Below are 20,333 nucleotides of genomic sequence, written 5' to 3' on the forward strand. Positions count from 1 at the left end.
TGTTATGTATCTCAGACATCCTTGACTTCCCTTTTTTGCCGACAAAGCCTAAAACGTTTTATCTAGCCCTTTACAGAAAGTTTGCCAACTCCTGTATTAGAATACTAATTTGAATAATAACAAAGAATGCAAAGGCTTTTAGGAAACAAGAAAATCAAAATATCCGAACTTAGATCTGAGTGTAGTGTAGGAATCAGAAAGGAAGCAGATCTGCTGAACTAAGTTGAAAGCTTCAATCTGAAACTAAAAGATGAGTTACCAAAAAAAGATGGCCAAGACCAGTGATCTCAGGTGCAAATCATAAGAAACTATATGGATAGTAAGGAAGATTCTTGATCACACATGGTGTTGCACACAGTGATACTTAGCAAAATCATTTTTTCAAAAATATTATTGCAAATCAAGTACAAGGATTTTAGAACAACTTAATCACAGTCCAGGGAATAACTAGCAAAATTTAAAATGAACCAACAAGGACGTACTGTACAACACAGGGAAATTTGCTCAATACTCTGTAATAACCTAAATGGGAAAAGAACTTGAAAAAGAATGTATACATGTATATGTATAACTGAATCACTCTACCCGGAAATCAACGCAACTGTTAATCAACCGTTAGTGAAAGTCACTCAGTCGTGTCTGACTCTTTGTGACCCCATGGACTATACGGTTCAAGGAATTCTCCAGGCCAGAATACTGGAGTAGGGTAGCCTTTCCCTTCTCCAGGGGATCTTCCCAACCCAGGGATTAAACCCACCATATGCCAACATAAAATAAATTTTTTAAAAAATAAAAAAATAAATACATAAAAACAAAAACTACAGAGGCTCACTCAGCACAATAAAAACTAAATTCAAGCTGTCCAGATACAGAACAGGCTGCATTCCAAAGTAGCATTATGACGTTTGAAATATTCAAGAAAACACTGAAAAACCACCTCCCAGGAATGTAACTAAGTAGGTTCTTTCATTGGATGGGGAATTGGGACTACAAAACCACTAAGGAGATTTTCAATTTTCCATTCTATGAAACATTTGGAAAATCAAGACTAAAACCCAATAGAAGGTAGGTGTTGCTTCAGACAAACTAAGTTTATAATCAACCATCTAGTGGTCTAAATATAGAAACACTAGATATTTCTAAAGGGGGAGGTTTGAGAACTTATTTAAGATATCAATATTAAAAGCTTTAAAATCTTAGTGCTGCTATTCTTAAGAAATAATATCCAATATCCAAGATAATAATACTTTGCGATGATGTTGTTAACAAAGGTTTTGACAGACCTAATAAATAAAATCATATTAAACCCATATGTAAAAATTCTGCTTTTATCAAGTGGTCTAGTAATACACACTCATTTTTTCATTTTATAAATATTTAAATACTGACTAAATACAAGCATCTCCTATGTGCTCAGCAGAGTATATGAGCAGAGCACATGGTGAACAAAAACAGAAAACAGACTCACCTTGATTATTTCCACCAACTGATCCACACCACTGTCTCCTGGAAATATTGGCTGTCCTAGCAACAGCTCAGCCAACACACAGCCTGCAGACCATACATCTGAAGAGAAAAGAAGATAAGAGCTTATTAATATCACACTTTGCAGCTTATGTTGTGTTAAAAACTGATACATTTTCTAATTTTACTTTGATCAGAATAAATACCATAAGGAAAAGATTGTATAATCCAAAACAGAGGGGAAAAGTCATCAAATAATCCTTAATAGATTTAAAAACTTGTTAAACTTACTAAACAGGAAACAGGGCAATAAGAATATTCTAATAAAGGGTAATATCTTTACTATATGTAATATCTGCATTAATTATCCAGTATGAGATGTTCAAGTCTTCAACACCCATGACAGAGATTATAGTAGGAAAGCATAGAGCATGATTATTTACTCGTTATACTTAAAAATAAGTCAAAGTGATACAATCTCTGCACATTAGCAGGTGCTTATAGAGAGCAGCAAGAAGGGTTCAATCTCCTATACACAGGAGAGTAAGCCAAATGCAAATTTCAGAAAAAGAAAATTTTAATATTTTAAATGGCTAACTATTGTCTTGTAATATAACTGACATAAAATGTGCTTAAATATATATTTTAAAATGCAAAGACTGAAGAATACATTGTATTTTACAAATTATAAAATATAATTCACTTTTGAGTCAAACAAGAAACCTCAATTTTGACAGAAAACGTAAATAAATTTTAATGATTTATAAATAAATTTACAAAAGGAAAAAATAAAGCATATATCCTGGCTTACCCACAACAGTCAGTCCTGGTCTAGATGACTTCCTGTGATAATAATGAAGAGCATCCCCTTTATCTCTTAAAAGTATTACCAAATGGAAAGATACATTTTATGGGTACTTTATTTAGAGCCCACTACTTAAGGCTTCCTGCCAAAAAAAAAGAAGCTAATTTTCTGGATTCCTGGGTTTTGTATGAACCAACAAACAATGGCTTTAGGGAGATGAACATAAATCGTCACTGGGCTTTCCATCTATCAGTAGGGAAGGAGAAAAATGACTAACGGCATGTGCGACAACAAATAATTTAATCAGTTTAATGCAGTAAGATGCACTATCATGAAGAACTGGAAGCTAACACAATATTGTAAATCAGCTATCCTCCAATATTTAAAAAAAAAAAGAGTTGGAAATCCTTGCTCCAAAAACTACTTTTTACTGGCCTAGACAAATAATGAAACAAAATTCGTTTAAGAAATTCAAGTTGATTTTGCCCAGCAACTCTTTTAACATCATTGTTAAAAAATATTTCTAAAATGCATTTGTATTAGTACACTTTAAAATATCTTTTTGTTTATTTACAAATCTTTCAGAGTCTTAAGAAGCAAGTATCCTAAATCTAAACAAGGAGGCCAAATCTAGGCTTGAGAGGGTTCAACGGCCCCAGCTGCATCAGTAGACTATGGGGAATCTAGAAAGTCAGTATCTGGTTTTTAGGAGATTTACTTTACTTTAGACAAGTAAATGTGAAGGAGACTGCTGGAAAGCAGGTACTCATAACATCCAAAAAACGGATTCCTAATAGAGAGAACACACTACACTGGCCCTTCTTTTCTGAGAAGATTCCCGAAGAACTGCTAAGCACATGGACATTTACAGAAGTAATAAACTCTTAAGGGGGGGTCAAAGGTTTATATAAACATGCCTTAATACGTCAGATGATATTGTCATGACTTTTTAGAAAGAAACAAACCACATTTATTTTAGGTGAGGCTGGCAAAACTCACCCCAGTATGAATCTCATTCCTGGTATGCAGATGATTAATTTCATATATGTGAATAAAACATAAAGCATCTAGAAAATCCAAAGACTGTCCAAAGATAAAGGGCTGAAATTTGCTCTTTGGGAAGAGTCAAGTTAATAAATACCACAAAAAGAACACCATTTTTTCTACAGTACTTTCACTAACATTTTATTTAATCCTCATGGCCACTCAGAAAGGTAAGCAAAACTGTTACTAATCTCTTTTACAGTTTAGCTAAGTAGTAATAAACCTGTAATTCAAATCCAAGTCTACTCTAACCAAAATATCCCTTTCACTATTTCTCATTTGTTCCTGAACAGAATAGGCCATATAACATAGCCACGATGAAACTCTGAGCATTATAAACAACACACACACACTCTCTCTTATACTCTCTATCCAGTGAAGTGGGACACACACATACTCACTCACTCACTCTATTATACTCTCTATCCAGTGCAGCAGGTCTCAAAGTATGATCTGCAGTGCCCTGAACCTCCTGGACCTTTTCAGAGGTACTGAGGGCAAAGTTCCTTTCATAAGAATACTCAGATGTTATATGTCTTTTTCACTATGCTGACATTTGCACTGATGGTGCAGAAGAAATGGTGGGTAAAACTGCTGCCTCTTGGCACCAATCAAAATGTTCCTTGGCATTTTGCCCTTGGCCAAAAAAAAAAAAAAAGGTAGTATTAGTAATATATATTTCTGTGTAGAGGTCTTTGTTCATATTAGAGAATTTTAACTTGTATAAAAGAGAAATTGTTCAAGTTCTGATTTTTCCTTGACTTTCTGTTATTGTGGGGTTTTTATTTTTTGTTTGGTCTTTGTATGCTTTTGTTTTTGGACTAAGGAATTCTCTTCAAAAACAACATATAACAATAAAATAAACTACTTGCATGCCTAAGACTGTTCCTTTCTTTAGATTCCTATTCACATCCAACTGTTCACACTCTGTATGTTCATTCCCACTGCTGCTGCTGCTGCTGCTGCTAGGTCGCTTCAGTCATGTCCAACTCTGTGCGACCCCATTGACGGCAGCCCACCAGGCTCCCCCGTCCCTGGAATTCTCCAGGCAAGAACACTGGAGTGGGTTGCCATTTCCTTCTCCAATGCATGAAGGTGAAAAGAGAAAGTGAAGTCGCTCAGTCATGTCTGACTCTTAACGACCCCATGGACTGCAGCCTTCCAGGCGCCTCCGCCCATGGGATTTTCCAGGCAAGAGTACTGGAGTGGGGTGCCATTGCTTTCTCTGACTAGTGGGCTGAAATGAGGTAAAAGAGGTGGTCAACAAAGAATGAAGCAAACTGTCTCTATTCAATGCCTTCTACCCTTAAAGATCTTTTGTGACAACTGCTACAGAATCTGAATTTATTCAAATTACTAATGAAAAAATAAGTAAATTTTTTAAAGCTGACTAAAAATTAAATAATCAGTTGAGTCAGCACAGTATGAGTGTCAGTAATATTGTAATCCTAACACTTTAATCATAAACTTAATGGATGAAAATTCTCCAACTAGAGATCAAGCTCAGAGAGAACTATTTCAGGGGAATTTTTTAAGTGAAGAAAAGGTATACTTAGAATTTATTTAAAATTTTAAGTTTAAAATAACTGTAATCTTAAAGAAATCATACAATCACAGAGGGGTAGCTTTATTATTCTCTCATAATCCAAGAAACCTAAAAGTAGAATAGTAAATATATTTTAAATTCTATACATTTTTATATATAAATCTTCAAGAAGAAACATATTTCATGGCATATTTATATCTTTATATTTAAGTATAGATTAGTACTACTAAATTACTAAAAACAAGATATAATGCATAATCACAAGCTATTATATTCAGATACAGTACTTACCTATACTAGAGGTATAATCAGTGGCTCCAAAGATCAACTCTGGTGCCCTATAGTACCGAGAACAGATATACGAAACATTGGGTTCTCCACGGACCAGCTGCTTTGCACTAATAAAAAAAAAATCAAAAGCAGAAATTCTTTAATTAAATCTAAACCATAAAAGAACCGTAACTGCTATCATTTGCAGTATAATATTTAATCTAAGAGTCCCATAATTCCAATCATGCAATATTTAAAAAGAAAATATGAGCCATAACTCTAACAAAAGAAACGTAATTTTAACATATCACTCTGAAAAAAGAATAGTAACTTTTAAAGAATGCATTTGTCAACTGTCACCTGAAGAAAAAGTTTAAAAAAAAAAAAAAGAAAAGATAAATGTTGAATTTCTTCTGCTATTTTCCCCTGAATTTCACTCTAAAATACAAAGAAGGAAGGGCAGAAATATAATAGGTAACTCCCCTCACCAAAAAGCACTATAATTGATTATAAGAATGAATATTGCTTACCCAATATGTTTTTTAAATGGGTAAGAAATTGGCCACTCTATTAAAATTTGACTTCTAATTCAGAGTGAGTATCCCATGGCTTGCAGACCCAACCTACTTTATTTTTTCCACCATTTGGTCAATTTATTAGCTGTCTTAACATCTGCTATCCAATAAAAAGGATAGGTCCTTTCCTGTAGGGCAGAGATAATTCACAGACTATGAATTCTAATTCCACTGTTGTAAATTAACGAATCAAATCACATATTCTCTAATTCAGCTTTCCTTTCCAAATACTTTGTGGCATGTATTTTAAATATTAAATTAAAATTAGTTTCTTTTGAAATGTCTCAAAATAACTTGAAGATACACTGAAATATACTGCTATAGAAGCTAATCATTTTGACATACAATAATAGGGAAGATAAATACAGCAAATAAATACAAACAACAAAATCAAAATAGTAAAAAATAAAGTAACAAAAAAAATTAAAAAAAAAATCTTTTTAGATAAAGGTACAAGAAAATCAGAGTAGAGGCAAATGAAAATAGTCACAAAGGTTTCAGTTTGGGCTTTCTTTTCTTCCATTTATTTCTGTTCACTGGTAATGCTGACCATAACCTGATCTTTCTTCATCACAAGTTTTGAAGGTGGGAGACAGTTTATCCACATACAGCAAACATTTCATAAATTAATAAATACTAATCCCTGTTTTAGGTTGTATGAAAATTAAGATACTTCATAGCATAACTGACAAAAGTTTCTACCTTATAAACGATTTATTAAATTAACAAGACAGATTCCAATTACATTGTCGGAAAATTCACTATAAGATAAAGGTAGTATTAGAAATACCACAGCCTACAGATTTTTTTCACTACTTGATGAAGCTACCTTCAAAGTGTATCCCAAACTCTACTTGCTCAAACCCATGAATCACAGCATGCCAGGCCTCCCTGTCTGTCACCATCTCCCGGAGTTCACTCAGACTCATGTCCATCGAGTCAGTGATGCCATCCAGCCATCTCATCCTCTGTTGTCCCCTTCTCCTCTTGCCCCCAATCCCTCCTAGCATCAGAGTCTTTTCCAAAGATTTACACTTATAATTCTGAGAGAATTTACCAAAACTATCCTCACAAGAAACTGTACTAGTTGATACTCCCTAAATAAGTGTAACAAAAGGTAACTGAAAGAACAGATAGGGTAGAAGGGTGGGGTTGAAGATTAGAGAAGGAAGGAAAAGAGAGCTAGTTTACCTTCCAAAGTCACAGAGTTTCAAGACAGCTGTATCAGGATCCAACAAGAGGTTCTGTGGTTTAATATCCCGATGGCAGATTCCAAAGGAATGGATATAGGCTAAACTTCGGAACAGCTGATACATATACAACTGGAATAAAGAGTAAACATTAAATGAATATTTACTTTCTATCCTGAACAACTCGGAATCCTTAAGCAGGAAACAAAGTAACAGATTTCCAGAAAAGAACAAGTGAAATGCTGGGGATTGTTAGTACTCAATCTTTCTTTAACAAGCTTCATGGCATTTCTCTATCAACTAGCTAATTATAGTTTAGTTAACCAAAGTTATATTTGTAACATTTATATAAAACATCTTCTAACAACTTAAAAAAGGAAATTTTACAATTTGCTTTTATAATTTTTTATTTTACTAACCACAAGACTGTTTTTTTTCCCTAAGCACAAATTTAAAAACTCAGAGGGATATTCCAAATCATATGACTAAGTTACAATTAGACCATAAGCCAGTCTTCTGATTTGTTTTGTTTTGTTTTTCCAATTCATCATCCTTTGTCAGGCCCAGAGGTTATTGATACAGAGGTCTGGGAAAATTCACATGTGAACTGAGAAAATCTATAATCAATCATCTATTCAAGACATCAGTAAATCTATTAATAGCACCACCACTCTTCTGTTAATATCCTTCAGAATTAAGTAGACTTCAAAATGCCGTTTAAAAGCATATCTGAGATGACAATTGACATCAGTCAAAAAAAAAAATCAATTTTATTACAAAACAAGATACAGTGAAAAACTGGGTCTGTGTGAAAGAAAGAATTAGACTCTTGACTGGTGAAAAGGGGGTCTTTGTGTAAAGAACTTGAGTGTATCTTAAACTTTCTATTTGTTTCAAGGTCAGTGTTTTGATTCACTTATAAATTTTTCTGACTACTCACGTTCTGACTTCTAACCCAAACTTATATACCATGAAAAGAACTTTTGACATGATTCAAATCAAAGATATCAGTGTGTTGGTGAAAAATAACAAAAAGACAGTTAAAGGTAAGATAAAGCATCGACATAAGGTATCATCTATAAATGAAGTGTTTTGACTCCTACAAAAATATATCTCATCACCAATTTACATGAAATACTTAAGACAGAGGAACATACTAACAATACTATAGTAATCTCATCAGCAAAATCCATTTTATTACTATAAAGCTTAAAATTGTAACTATTAAGTGAATCTTTTGATACTCAAAACATTTACAGTCAATGCCATTTTATTTTCTAGAGTTATTTGTATAAAAGGTAAAATGCAAAAAATTGTACTTAAGATACGTGAACTTTTAAACTTAGTGAAAGTCACTCAGTCGTGTCCAACTCTTTATGAAAATGGACTATACAGTCCACGGAATTCTCCAGGCCAGAATACTGCAGTGGGTAGGCTTTCCCTCCTCCAGGGTTTAAACTTAAACTCCTAGTTAATTTTCACAATGTCATAGTTAAACAAATAACATTTTTCTAATAATCTACTACAACTTCATAATTCAGTTCAGTTCAGTTGCTCAGTTATGTCCAACTCTTTGGCCTCCCTGTCCATCACCACTCCTGGAGTTTACTCAAACTCATGTCCATTGAGTCGGTGATGCCATCCAACCATCTCATTCTCTGTTGTCCCCTTCTCCTCCTGCCTTCAATCTTCCCCAGCATCCAGGTCTTTTCCAATGAGTCAGCTCTCCAGATCAGGTGGCCAAAGTATTGGAGTTTTAGCTTCAACATCAGTACTTCCAATGAATATTAAGGACTGATTTCCTTTAGGATGGACTGGTTTGATCTCCTTGCAGTCCAAGGGACTCTCAAGAGTCTTCTCCAACACCACAGTTCAAAAGCATCAATTCTTTGGCGCTCAGCTTTCTTTATAGTTCAACTCTCACATCCATACATGACTACTGGAAAAACCATAGCCTTGACTAGACAGACCTTTGTTGGCAAAGTAATGGCTCTGCTTTTAATATGCTGTCTAGGTTGGTCATAACTTTTCTCCCAAGGAGTAAGCATCTTTTAATTTCATGGCTGCAGTCACCATCTGCAGTGATTTTGGAGCCCCCAAAATAAAGTCTGTCACTGTTTCCACTGTGTCCCCATCTATTTGCCATGAAGTGATGGGACCGGATGCCATGATCTTAGTTTTCTGAATGTTGACTTTTCAGCCAACTTTTTCACTCTCTTCTTTGACTTTCATCAAGAGGCTCTTTAGTTCTTCTTCACTTTCTGCCATATGGGTGGTGTCATTTGCATATCTGAGGATATTGATATTTCTCCCTACAATCTTGATTTCAGTTTGTACTTCATCCAGCCCAGCATTTTTCATTATCTATTTGGCATATAAGTTATATATATATATTGATATTTCTCCCGGCAACAACTTCATAATTATGCTGGATCAATTACCAGCCACTCTAACATGGGTTGTAGGTTCCCAGGTGGCTCAGTGGTAAAAGAATCCACCTGCCAATGCAGGAGAGCCCGGAGACATAGGTTTGATCCCTGGGATGGAAGTTCCCTTAGAGGAGGAAATGGCAACCCACTCCACTATTCTTGCCTGAAAAATTCCATGGACAGAGCATGGACACGACTAACCATAAGCACTATTAACATGAGTTACAGCAAATAAACAAGATTAATATTGGTATCAGGTCCCCCAAATTAAATAACACCTCTACAAAGTCTATGCATATTTAAAATCACCAAAAGTTTAAACTTCAGCTAAAGACATACTATATCTATAAATGGCAATAAAACATTGAATTTATTAATATTTATAACCATATTTTTATAATTTTATATGATATGCTTGCTCTGCACAATAAGGGAGTTAAGAAATTAAATAAAAAGGTGCTATGGGTACCAAAATTAAAATCCATAATTATTTGTGAAAAAATTTGTCAGAAAGATGACAAGTATTTTTAGTACCTGGGTCATGAAAGTTGAAAAGGTGAAGGCTTCACACTTAAAACTGTACACAGTTATAATGAAATTCCAGAAACACCTACTTTGCAGCTTTCCCTCAGTATGATGCAATAATATAGTTGAAACACACCCAGCACTCTCCTCTGCTCATAATAAATACCTCTAAAACGGGAAACTGCTCCATTTTTACATACCTTGACATAGATCACAGGGAGCGTCTGTTTGGCTCGACTATAGTGTCTGGCGACTCTGTAGACTGTTTCCGGAACGTAGTCCAGCACCAGATTAAGATAGACCTCATCTTTCTGAAAGTTTATTAAAAACAAACCAAAAACACAAAATTAGGAACTAGTCTTTAAATATTCAAATTAGAGTAAATTCTCTATACATTGACTTATTTGGATTTTTAAAGCAAAGATTTATGTGTTCATTTTAATTATAAAAAATAAATTCAGAATATAACCATAAGAGCAAAAACAAATCTACCACATTTTTTTAAACTAACAATTCCATGGCAAAAACACAGTCATTTCAATACTGGTACGATTTCTAATCACATTTAAACTATTATTTTGGTTAAACGATTTTAGAGGGTATCATCTGTCATAAAATTTAGTATTTTCTAGTTTGAGAATCATGGCCCTCACCTCATCCTATCAGGAAAGGTGTCACGGTAGGAGAATAAGCACTGAACTGGGATCTAAGAGATGTGCATTGCTACCCTCACTCTGCTAACTGGTGCATGCAAGTCATTTAATCTGAATATGTTTCCATTTCTTCAACTATAACATGAAAAGCGGGACTTCAAAATTTCTTTAACCTTACAAAAAGATTTTATAGTTATTTGTAGCCTGTAATTAGTAAAATAACCACTTGTCTTCTACAATTAACTGAACAAAAACAAAAGAATAACTTATAAGGCACTGAGTTATCATACTCACAAGAATACTATAAGTCTTATGTTTAAACATCCATTCACAGCAGCACAAAGACACCAATCCAAGATCGGTGGAAACAAAGAAGGGAATTCCAACTAAGTACCAAGGAGGAAAGAAGAACAGAGTGCTACCTTCACCATGTTCATGTGAATATCAGATAAGCAAACTGAAGTGAAGTGAAGTGAAGTGGCTCAGTCGTGTCCGACCCTTTGCGACACCATGGACTGTAGCCTATCAGGCTCCTCCGTCCATGGGATTTTCCAGGCAAGAGTGCTGGAGTGGATTGCCATTTCCTTCTCCAAGGAAGGAAGAACACAAAGCTGAGAATCCCTGTTTTCAAGTCTAGAACTGGTTACCGAGTGGGAAAATCTGCAAGCAAAATTACACAATCTTCCCAGTTTGAAGTCATCTTATCTAACAAACTAAAGTGGAGAATTTCAATTTTCAGCATTTATTATGTCAGCAGTCACTGCAGAGGAAGTAAGGAAGTAAGGATGCAGGTAAAAGAAATATCATCTAAATTCAGTATGAAAGGGCATTTCAGTTCAGTTCAGTCACTCAGTCATGTCTGACTCTTTGCGACCCCATGAACTGCAAGCACGCCAGGCCTCCTTGTCCATCACCAACTCCTGGAGTTCACCCAAACCCATGTCCATCGAGTTGGTGATGCCATCCAACCATCTCATCCTCCGTTGTCCCCTTCTCCTCCTGCCCTCAATCTTTCCCAGCATCAGGGTCCTTTCCAATGAGTCAGTTCTTCGCACCAGGTGGCCAAAGTACTGGAGTTTCAGCTTCAACATCAGTCTTTCCAATGAACACCCAGGACTGATCTCCTTTAGGATGGACTGGATGGACCTCCTTGCACTCCAAGGGACTCTCAAGAGTCTTCTCCAACACCACAGTCCTAATGCATCAATTCTTTGGCGCTCAGCTTTCTTGATAGTCCAACTCTCACATCCATACATTACCACTGGAAAAACCATACCCTTGACTAAACGGCCCTTTGATGGCCAAGTAATGTCTCTGCTTTTTAATATGCTCTCTAGGTTGGTCGTAACTTTCCTTCCAAGGAGTTCAGTTCAGTTCAGTCGTGTCCGACTCTTTGCGACCCCATGAGTCGCAGCACACCAGGCCTCCCTGTCCATCACCAACTCCTGGAGTTCACACAAACTCATGTCCATCGAGTCGGTGATGCCATCCAGCCATCTGATCCTCTGTCCTCCCCTTTTCCTCCTGCCCCCAATCCCTCCCAGCATCAGGGTCTTTTCCAATGAGTCAACTCTTAACATGAGGTGGCCAAAGTATTGGAGTTTCAGCTTCAACATCAGTCCTTCCAAAGAACACCCAGGACTGATCTCCTTTAGAATGGCCTAGTTGGATCTCCTTGCAGTCCAAGGGACTCTCAAGAGTCTTCTCCAACACTACAGTTCAAAAGCATCAATTCTTCGGCGCTCAGCTTTCTTCACAGTCCAACTCTCACATCCACACATGACCACTGGAAAAACCATAGCCTTGACTAGACGAACCTTTGATGGCAAAGTAATGTCTCTGCTTTTGAATATGCTATCTAGGTTGGTCATAACTTTCCTTCTAAGGAGTAAGCGTCTATTAATTTCATGGCTGCAATCACCATCAGCAGTGATTCTGGAGCCCCCAAAAACAAAGTCTGACACTGTTTCCACTGTTTCCCCATCTATTTCCCATGAAGTGATGGGACCAGATGCCATGATCTTCGTTTTCTGAATGTTGAGCCTTAAGCCAACTTTTTCACTCTCCACTTTCACTTTCATCAAGAGGCTCTTTAGTTCCTCTTCACTTTCTGCCATAAGGGCGGTGTCATCTGCATATCTGAGGCTATTGATATTTCTCCCAGCAATCTTGATTCCAGCTTGTGCTTCTTCCAGCCCAGCGTTTCTCATGATGTACTCTGCATAGAAGTTAAATAAGCAGAGTGACAATAAATAAGCAGAGTGACAATATACAGCCTTGACGTACTCCTTTTCCTATTTGGAACCAGTCTGTTGTTCCATGTCCAGTTCTAACTGTTGCTTCCTGACCTGCATATAGGTTTCTCAAGAGGCAGATCAGGTGGTCTGGTATTCCCATCTCGTTCAGAATTTTCCACAGTTTATTGTGATCCACACAGTCAAAGGCTTTGGCATAGTCAATAAGCGTCTTTTAATTTCATGGCTGCAATCACCATCTGCAGTGATTTTGGAGCCCAGAAAAATAAAGTCAGCCACTGTGTCCCCATCTATTTGCCATGAAGTGATGGGACCGGATGCCATGATCTTAGTTTTCTGAATGTTGAGCTTTAAGCCAACTTTTTCGCTCTCCTCTTTCACTTTCATCAAGAGGCTCTTTAGTTCTTCACTTTCTGCCAAAACGGTGGTGTCATCAGGACAGAAAACTACATTCAAGATATGGGCGTCAAAGAACACAGCAGATGTCAGGGAACAGTTTATTAAGATAGCATGCCATTGACGCTACTACCTTTACACTTTTCCCCAGTCTTTCATCATCTCCTCTCCTTCCTCCATACTTAGCTTTAATTCCATGGTCCAGCATTACCCTCACTTTCTAACAAGGGACTTGGTAAACAACAGCAAAGCCCTGCTCCCTGTTTTTATAACTCTTTTTTCATCCTTACCCTCAGTTTATGATCTTGCTTGCACCACTACATGTACATGTACCCGTTTTCCAGCTTCTGTCCCTATATACTTTTTCTTCACTATTCTAACTAGAGATATGCTGACCAAGCCCCTTTCTAAGCCAAACTTTGCTGCATGTAAACAAACTACTCTGCTCTTCCTATTCATACTCATGGCTCTAGTAACTTTTTTTCTGTCGATTATTCTCTTTTTCTGAGAGCATCACATGCTATTATTTCTCCTATCAATAAAAAAAAAAAAAAAAAAAACTTTCTCTCTAATCACACTGATCACCACCATCCTATTTTCTGGCATCTTTTAACAGCAAAATTCTTCAGAAAAGGGGTCTAAATTGACTTTCTCCAATACCTGGTTCTTCTCCTTCTCTCTAAAACTTACTCCAATAAAATTTCACCACCACTATTCCCTCAGAATTATTCATCAAAGTCAATAATCTCCTTGTTGCTGTATTCAATGCCAATTTTCAGACATCTTTCCCCTCTCTTATACCTGACTTAGCAATGATCTGAAATAATCGATCATGTTCCCTTCTTTGAAATATTTGATTCAGTTGGGTTTTAGAACACTACACTCTTTTGGCTTTCATCCTATCTTAAGGACAGTTCTCTGGCTCTTTATTTCTTCTATGCTTTATCTCTTAATGAACAGAGGATTCTAAGGCTCAGTCCTCAGATCTCTGTTCTTTGTGTAAGCCCACTCATCCAGTCTAATGGCTCAGTATTACTAAACACTGATGACTTCCAAATTCATATGTATCCTGGACCTCTGCCTTTAAGGATATATTCTCTGGGTTAGTATATCCAATATGTACTTGACACTGTTCAGGGTAAAAACCTTAGAATCATCATTTCTTCTCCACTCTCTACTTTCTCCCAAACATATACATACATTCCCATATCAAAAGAATCTAATGGTTCTATCTGTAAAATTTATCCAGGATCCTAGCACTACTTACCATCTTCACTGCTACAACCCTGGTCTGAGCTACTCTGAACTCTCACCTGGATTACTGCAATATCCTCCTAAACGGTCTCCCTGCTTCCAACTCCAGCCCTTTACAATCCAACATCAATAAAATATAAAGTAGACTGTATCTCTTCTACTCCACTTCATTAAGATTTATTCTTAGAGATAAATGGTCTACAAGGTCCTACACATACACTTCCTTACTTCCCTCTGGCTCACTCCTCTCTGGAGACAAGAGCTTCCTGCTGTTTGTCGAACACATTTGGCAGGCTCTGGCATTCAGGGCCTCTGAACTGATCAGTCTTTCAGTCTGGAATATTATTTCCCAGATATACACAGAGCTCACTCTATTCAATTCCTTCAAATCTTTGCTCTAGTGTGAGTTTTAGAGTGGCTTTCCCTAGTTCTCCCATTCCAAATTGTAACCCATTCCTCTACCCCCAGTTCCCATATCAGCCTTCATCATTTTCCTAGGGATACTTATCACTTTCTAACCACATAGTTTACTTTTTATTGTTGGCTTCTGCCCCATGAGGACTAAGCTCCATGAAGGAAAGCATTTTTTTTTTGTTTGTTTGTTTTGTCCTCTGCTCTATTTTCACCTAGAATAGTGTCCAGCACACAGTAGGTATTCAAAAAATACTTGCTGCATAAATGAAGATCAGAGGGAATGGATATTACCTAAAAACTAGGATGATGGTCTGCCAAGTTTTAACTAAACAACGCTATGAAAAATGGATATGGAGAAGAGAGAAATTGGGAAAATGAGAATCAAAGTAGCATGAGCAGCTGGAAATCTCCTATAAGAATCCAAGGCCTGGACCAGGACATAGGCAATAAGGATTTTTTAAAAATGAGGCATGGGGCAGGCATACTGTATACCGGCTAGTTAAACCAGACAGTAATAGAGAACCTGAGAAACAAAGAAGTTTGGATTAATTTAGTGTCTCTAAACTTAGGCAATTAGGTAGGTAATGAGACAAGGAACATAGAAAGAGCAAAAAGGTGTGAGGCGGAAAAAGTTAGTTAAGCTTTTACTTAATGAATATGAGAACATTTTAGGTAGCTATGTTTTGTAGGTGACTGGAAATACCTAGATGGTTGGTCAAGTCAAATTCAGAAAACAAGAGTAGAGCACAGTTAAAGACTCAGGCAATAGCTGAAACTATAAGAACAGAACCACTCACTTAAGAGCGAGGAAAGGAGTATAAGATCCTTGAAACTTAAGAAGCAGGAGACCTTAGGGGAACAACTCAGCAACGAGCACTAAGAGACATAGAAGAGCAAGGAAAGACTAGCACAGAAAGACCCAAAGCTGAGTTTTAATAATCTTGAGATGGGGAACAAAGTGTTCCAACAGCAGGAAGGATGCAACTGAAAAGGCTTCTGAATCTGGTATAAAATGGTTCAGTGATGGTGCTGGAAAGAGCAGTTTCAGTCCACGGTGCCAGCAGCAACCAACCTGTACTGAGCTCAAGAGTGAGCAGATGATAGGTTGAGAAACAGGAGGCACTTAATCTAGTTTGTTCTTACAAAATCCCTAATGGTGAAAGTAAGGAGAGAACTGGTAACCTGAGGGGAAACAGAAGTCAAATAGCAAATCTTCATGTGCTTTTTGTTTGTACTTTTTAATGGCTAAGAGACCCAAAATTATTTGTAAGCTGGGTGGATAAAAATAGAATCAAGTTTTAAGAAGGGAAAGTGATAACTGATGAAACAAGGTTCTAGAACATGACAAGAAGAGAAAATAAAAAACGCAGAGAAGGTATACTCTGTAGAATTAAGAGGCAAGGTTAGCATAAGTCACACAAACTACACGGAAGTCCCAACTCTGCTACTACAAGTCATGTGACCACAGCAGGTTACTTTACCGCCTGAAGCCACAGTCCACTATAGAACAGTACTGCTAATGATACATACTTTAAAAGGCTGTCATGAAATTGTAAGAAATGATCCATATACAACTCTTGAAGCATATTACCTGGCACAGAATAAAGACTTAGTTTTAACTATTATCAATTTTAAAAAGAAACAATACCACATTCTTTTCTGTACATCTAAAATAAGTGATTAGGTGTTAGGGAGAATAAGTAAAATGAATGCTGTGTCTGAGGACCCCATTTCTTATAAAAGGTCATTAATACAGATATCAAAATTATTCTTTTTAAACTATTATATGATTACAGGTTTCTTGATTTTTAAAAAATCTTTTGACAAAGCTAATCACAATATATATTTATGAATGACCTGGAAATATGTATGGTAATTTAACTCATGTGCTAAATAATCATACCAAAAGTGAAGAACAGACTAAAAAATGAATACCAAGTTCAAGAAGATTTCTAGTTGTAGGGCTACATTTATTACACTAAGACAAATATGGAGGTTCAAATTATATTTGGAGCAGTAGTTTGCAGATTAATGTAAATCTATTTTTGTACATGTTTTCCTTTATTAAGGGCTGCAAAAGCCTAAACAACAAATGTAGATGTGTGAAGCCAAAATGTATAACACAGCAAGAGGTGGTAGCTGGTAAAATAGATTAGATTAAGATATAATTAAAAGCATGTTACTTAAAAAAAAAAGTGCCTGTCAAATAAAACACATCAGGGGATGGATCTGGCAGTCCATTTACAATTTCCTGACTTTAACAAACCACCTAATATTGCCACAAGGAGAAGGCAATGGCACCCCACTCCAGTACTCCTGCCTGGAAAATCCCATGGATGGAGGGGCCTGGTGGGCTGCAGTCCATGGGGTCGCTAAGAGTCGGACATGACTGAGCGACTTCACTTTCACTTTTCACTTTCATGCATTGGAGAAGGAAATGGCAACCCACTCCAGTGTTCTTGCCTGGAGAATCCCAGGGATGACGGAGCCTGGTGGACTGCCGTCTCTGGGGTCGCACAGAGTCGGACACGACTGAAGCGACTTAGCAGCAGCAACACTGCCACAAACCTAGCCTTAAGGCATTTAAGAAAATGCCTTAAAATGGAAGACCAATTAGAATTTAAAGGATGCTAGTAGTCTAGAATTCTAAGCCAAATCAACAATAAAAAATTTAAGAAAGATAAATATAAAACCCTATGATTAAAATCAAAGTATCAATTCATTACATAAAAAGACAGATAAGACTTGATAGTAATTCATCTGGAAAATAAATGACAGGTGTAACCGAATAGAGCCCAAAAGGAATCAACATTGAGATGTAGCTAATGAAAAAATTTGATGTAATATTAGGTGATACAGAAGAAGTACTGTGCTCAGATCAACAAAGATAATTCCACTCTACTTTGCATAATTCAGGCTTTATTTGATGTACGAATGATATCCATTTTTAGGCACTATATTTTATTCATAATATTAACAAAATACCACAAAGGAAGGTTACTAAAACCAGGTTAACTGTTCTTATTTATTACACTATGAGAAATACGGAGATTCAAATTATATTTGGAATAGTACTTTGCAGATTAATATGTCTATCTTTTTGCTCAAATAAATTCTATTTATTCACTTATTAATTAATCAAAAGCTTGTCAGTTTTCTTTAGAACCTTAGTGGAGGTCTGTCCATTTTGTAGGTATAGTGTAACTGTCCCTTGACATTTAAAAGTTGTTGTTTTAACTATCTTCATTTTCTGAGACACAGGAGGTATCTTATATTCAAAGGCTCTTTGAACAACCTTTCACTTTTCATGGCTCTGTGCTTATATTCAAATCAAATCCACTTTAAAAAATGTATATGTAACTGGGTCCTAAGAAACAAACCAAGAAATACTACCACCAATAGTGTTTTGAAATAAATGGGCTCAACATCATATTCTTTAAATACTCTTGTTACACCTGGAGATGTTCTGCCATAAATTAAACAGCCTCAGGAATAATCCTCCCTGAGGGGAAAGTGCCCATTCCTAGGAAATGTCATCACAGCAGAGATATTAATATTTTCATGTTCCCGAAGTAGTTTTGTAGTAGTTATCTTTTTATCAAAAGATAATTTAAGAGACTGAGGATACTTAATATTTGAAGAAGAAAGAAAGACCAGGATTCTGCACTCCTATCATTTGTAATTTTCTGGAAAATCTCAGGCCTGCTGTTTTCTTAACACAATGTCTTTTGAGTTATCAAACAGAATGCATGAATATTCACATATTAGCAAAAAAACTTAAAAACTAAGTACAAAATACAACATATAAAGAGCATCACTTGGCTGGAGACACTGAAAACAGTCTACTAACTTAAGAAAGTACTGATTTCAAAAAACAGTTACTAGGCTTCCAAACTACATGATGTATAATTCTAAGAATATTTCTCTCCATGGTTCAGTTATCATTTTTATTAATAAACTATTCTCTAACCAGTCAATCCTAAAGGAAATCAACCCTGAATATTCATTGGAAGGACTGATGCTGAAGCTGAAGATCCAATACTTTAGCCACCTGATGCAAAGAGCCAACTCACCGGAAAAGACCCTGATGCTGGGAAAGATTGAGGGCAGGAGGAGAAGGGGGCGACAGGGATGAGATGGTTAGATGGCATCACCAACCCAACGGACATGAGTTTGAGCAAACTCTGGGAGACAGCAAAGGACAGGGAAGCCTGGTGTGCTGCAGTCCATGTCATGTCCAGTCAAGAGTCATATGACTCTTTGCTTGAGTTGCAAAGAATCGGACATGACTTAGTGACTGAACAATAACAAACTGCTGATAGCTCCTCCTCTATGAGCTCCACTCTAAAACTGCTGCTGCTGCTAAGTCGCTTCAGTCGTGTCCGACTCTGTGCGACCCCATAGACGGCAGCCCACCAGGCTCCGTCATCCCTGGGATTCTCCAGGCAAGAACACTGGAGTGGGTTGCCATTTCCTTCTCCAAGGCATGAAAGTGAAAGTGAAGTCGCTCAGTCGGGTCCGACTCTTAACGCCCCCAAAGACTGCAGCCTACCAGGCTCCTCCGCCCATGGGATTTTCCAGGCAAGAGTACTGGAGTAGGGTGCCATTGCCTTCTTAAGACATTTAGATGACAAAATTTTGATCACACTTAACAAAAACTCAGCAAAAACTAGGATAATTTCATCCACTGGAAAACAGATACAACTTACTATGATGCTCTTACCCCAAGTTGTCAACTTGAGCAAACAAAGTTGCTTGAAGATGCAGTTGTAAGTAGAACTGCATTATCATTCTAAAAATTTGATGGGATGCAAAGCAGCATGTAAGAGAACCCAGTAAAGACATCAAACAAACTATCATGGTAACCCAGGGTTCTCCTCAGAATTGAGTTTAGGATATCTGCACTGCAGAAAAATCTTCAAAGTAGATGCCTTTTCTCCGATGAATGTGCCAGGCTGGCTAAAGATGGAAATAATACTAACAGGAAATGGTATGGACTAGAAAAAAGAGAAATATTCTTTTGCTTGGGAGACTGGGGGAGAGGGTGGGGAAGGTGATGAGCACCTAGCATACAACAATGATTAAGGCAAGCTTCACCGTTATCTCATACCTTCAAAGAAAAGAAATACTAAAATTACACAAAATCTTGAAAAAAATTGTACCAGAAGAAAAAAAAATACGTGTGTTTGCAAATACTGGAGGACAAGACATTTATACGCTATTAAGGAAAACAATGCCAATCTGACTACATAAAAATGTAAAGCTTAAAAAAAAACAGAACCAAATAAAAATATGACAATTTGGGGAAAAAAATTGTTTATACATGATAAAGAGTTTACTTGTTTTTGTTTAAAATACAAATAGCTCCTGTACATCAATAAGAAAAGACTAACATTCTAATAGAAGAAAAGTGGAAAGGGGCACAAATATATGGCCATACAAATGGCAAACAAAAATGTAGAAAGATGCTCAATCTCATTCATAATTAAAAAAAGGCCATAAGATAACAATGA

At 36.6% G+C, this 20,333-nt stretch overlaps 1 protein-coding gene across 4 annotated transcripts in view; it reads right to left on the bottom strand.

The window, feature by feature from the left end:
• GSK3B (glycogen synthase kinase 3 beta) overlaps positions 1–20,333 on the bottom strand; it is a 214,317-nt gene that overhangs the window by 68,431 nt on the left and 125,553 nt on the right. For all 4 annotated transcript variants that reach the window (XM_006057598.4, XM_006057596.4, XM_006057597.4 and 1 more), the window contains exons 4-7: positions 10,049–10,159; positions 6,896–7,026; positions 5,151–5,257; positions 1,469–1,566 (exon numbers count right to left, since the gene is read on the bottom strand). In XM_006057598.4, the coding sequence (XP_006057660.1) occupies positions 1,469–1,566; positions 5,151–5,257; positions 6,896–7,026; positions 10,049–10,159 (447 nt within the window). The remainder of the gene's footprint in view (positions 1–1,468; positions 1,567–5,150; positions 5,258–6,895; positions 7,027–10,048; positions 10,160–20,333) is intronic.

This window comes from Bubalus bubalis, chromosome 1 (genome assembly GCF_019923935.1).
Source record: "Bubalus bubalis isolate 160015118507 breed Murrah chromosome 1, NDDB_SH_1, whole genome shotgun sequence".
Lineage (NCBI taxonomy): Eukaryota > Metazoa > Chordata > Mammalia > Artiodactyla > Bovidae > Bubalus > Bubalus bubalis.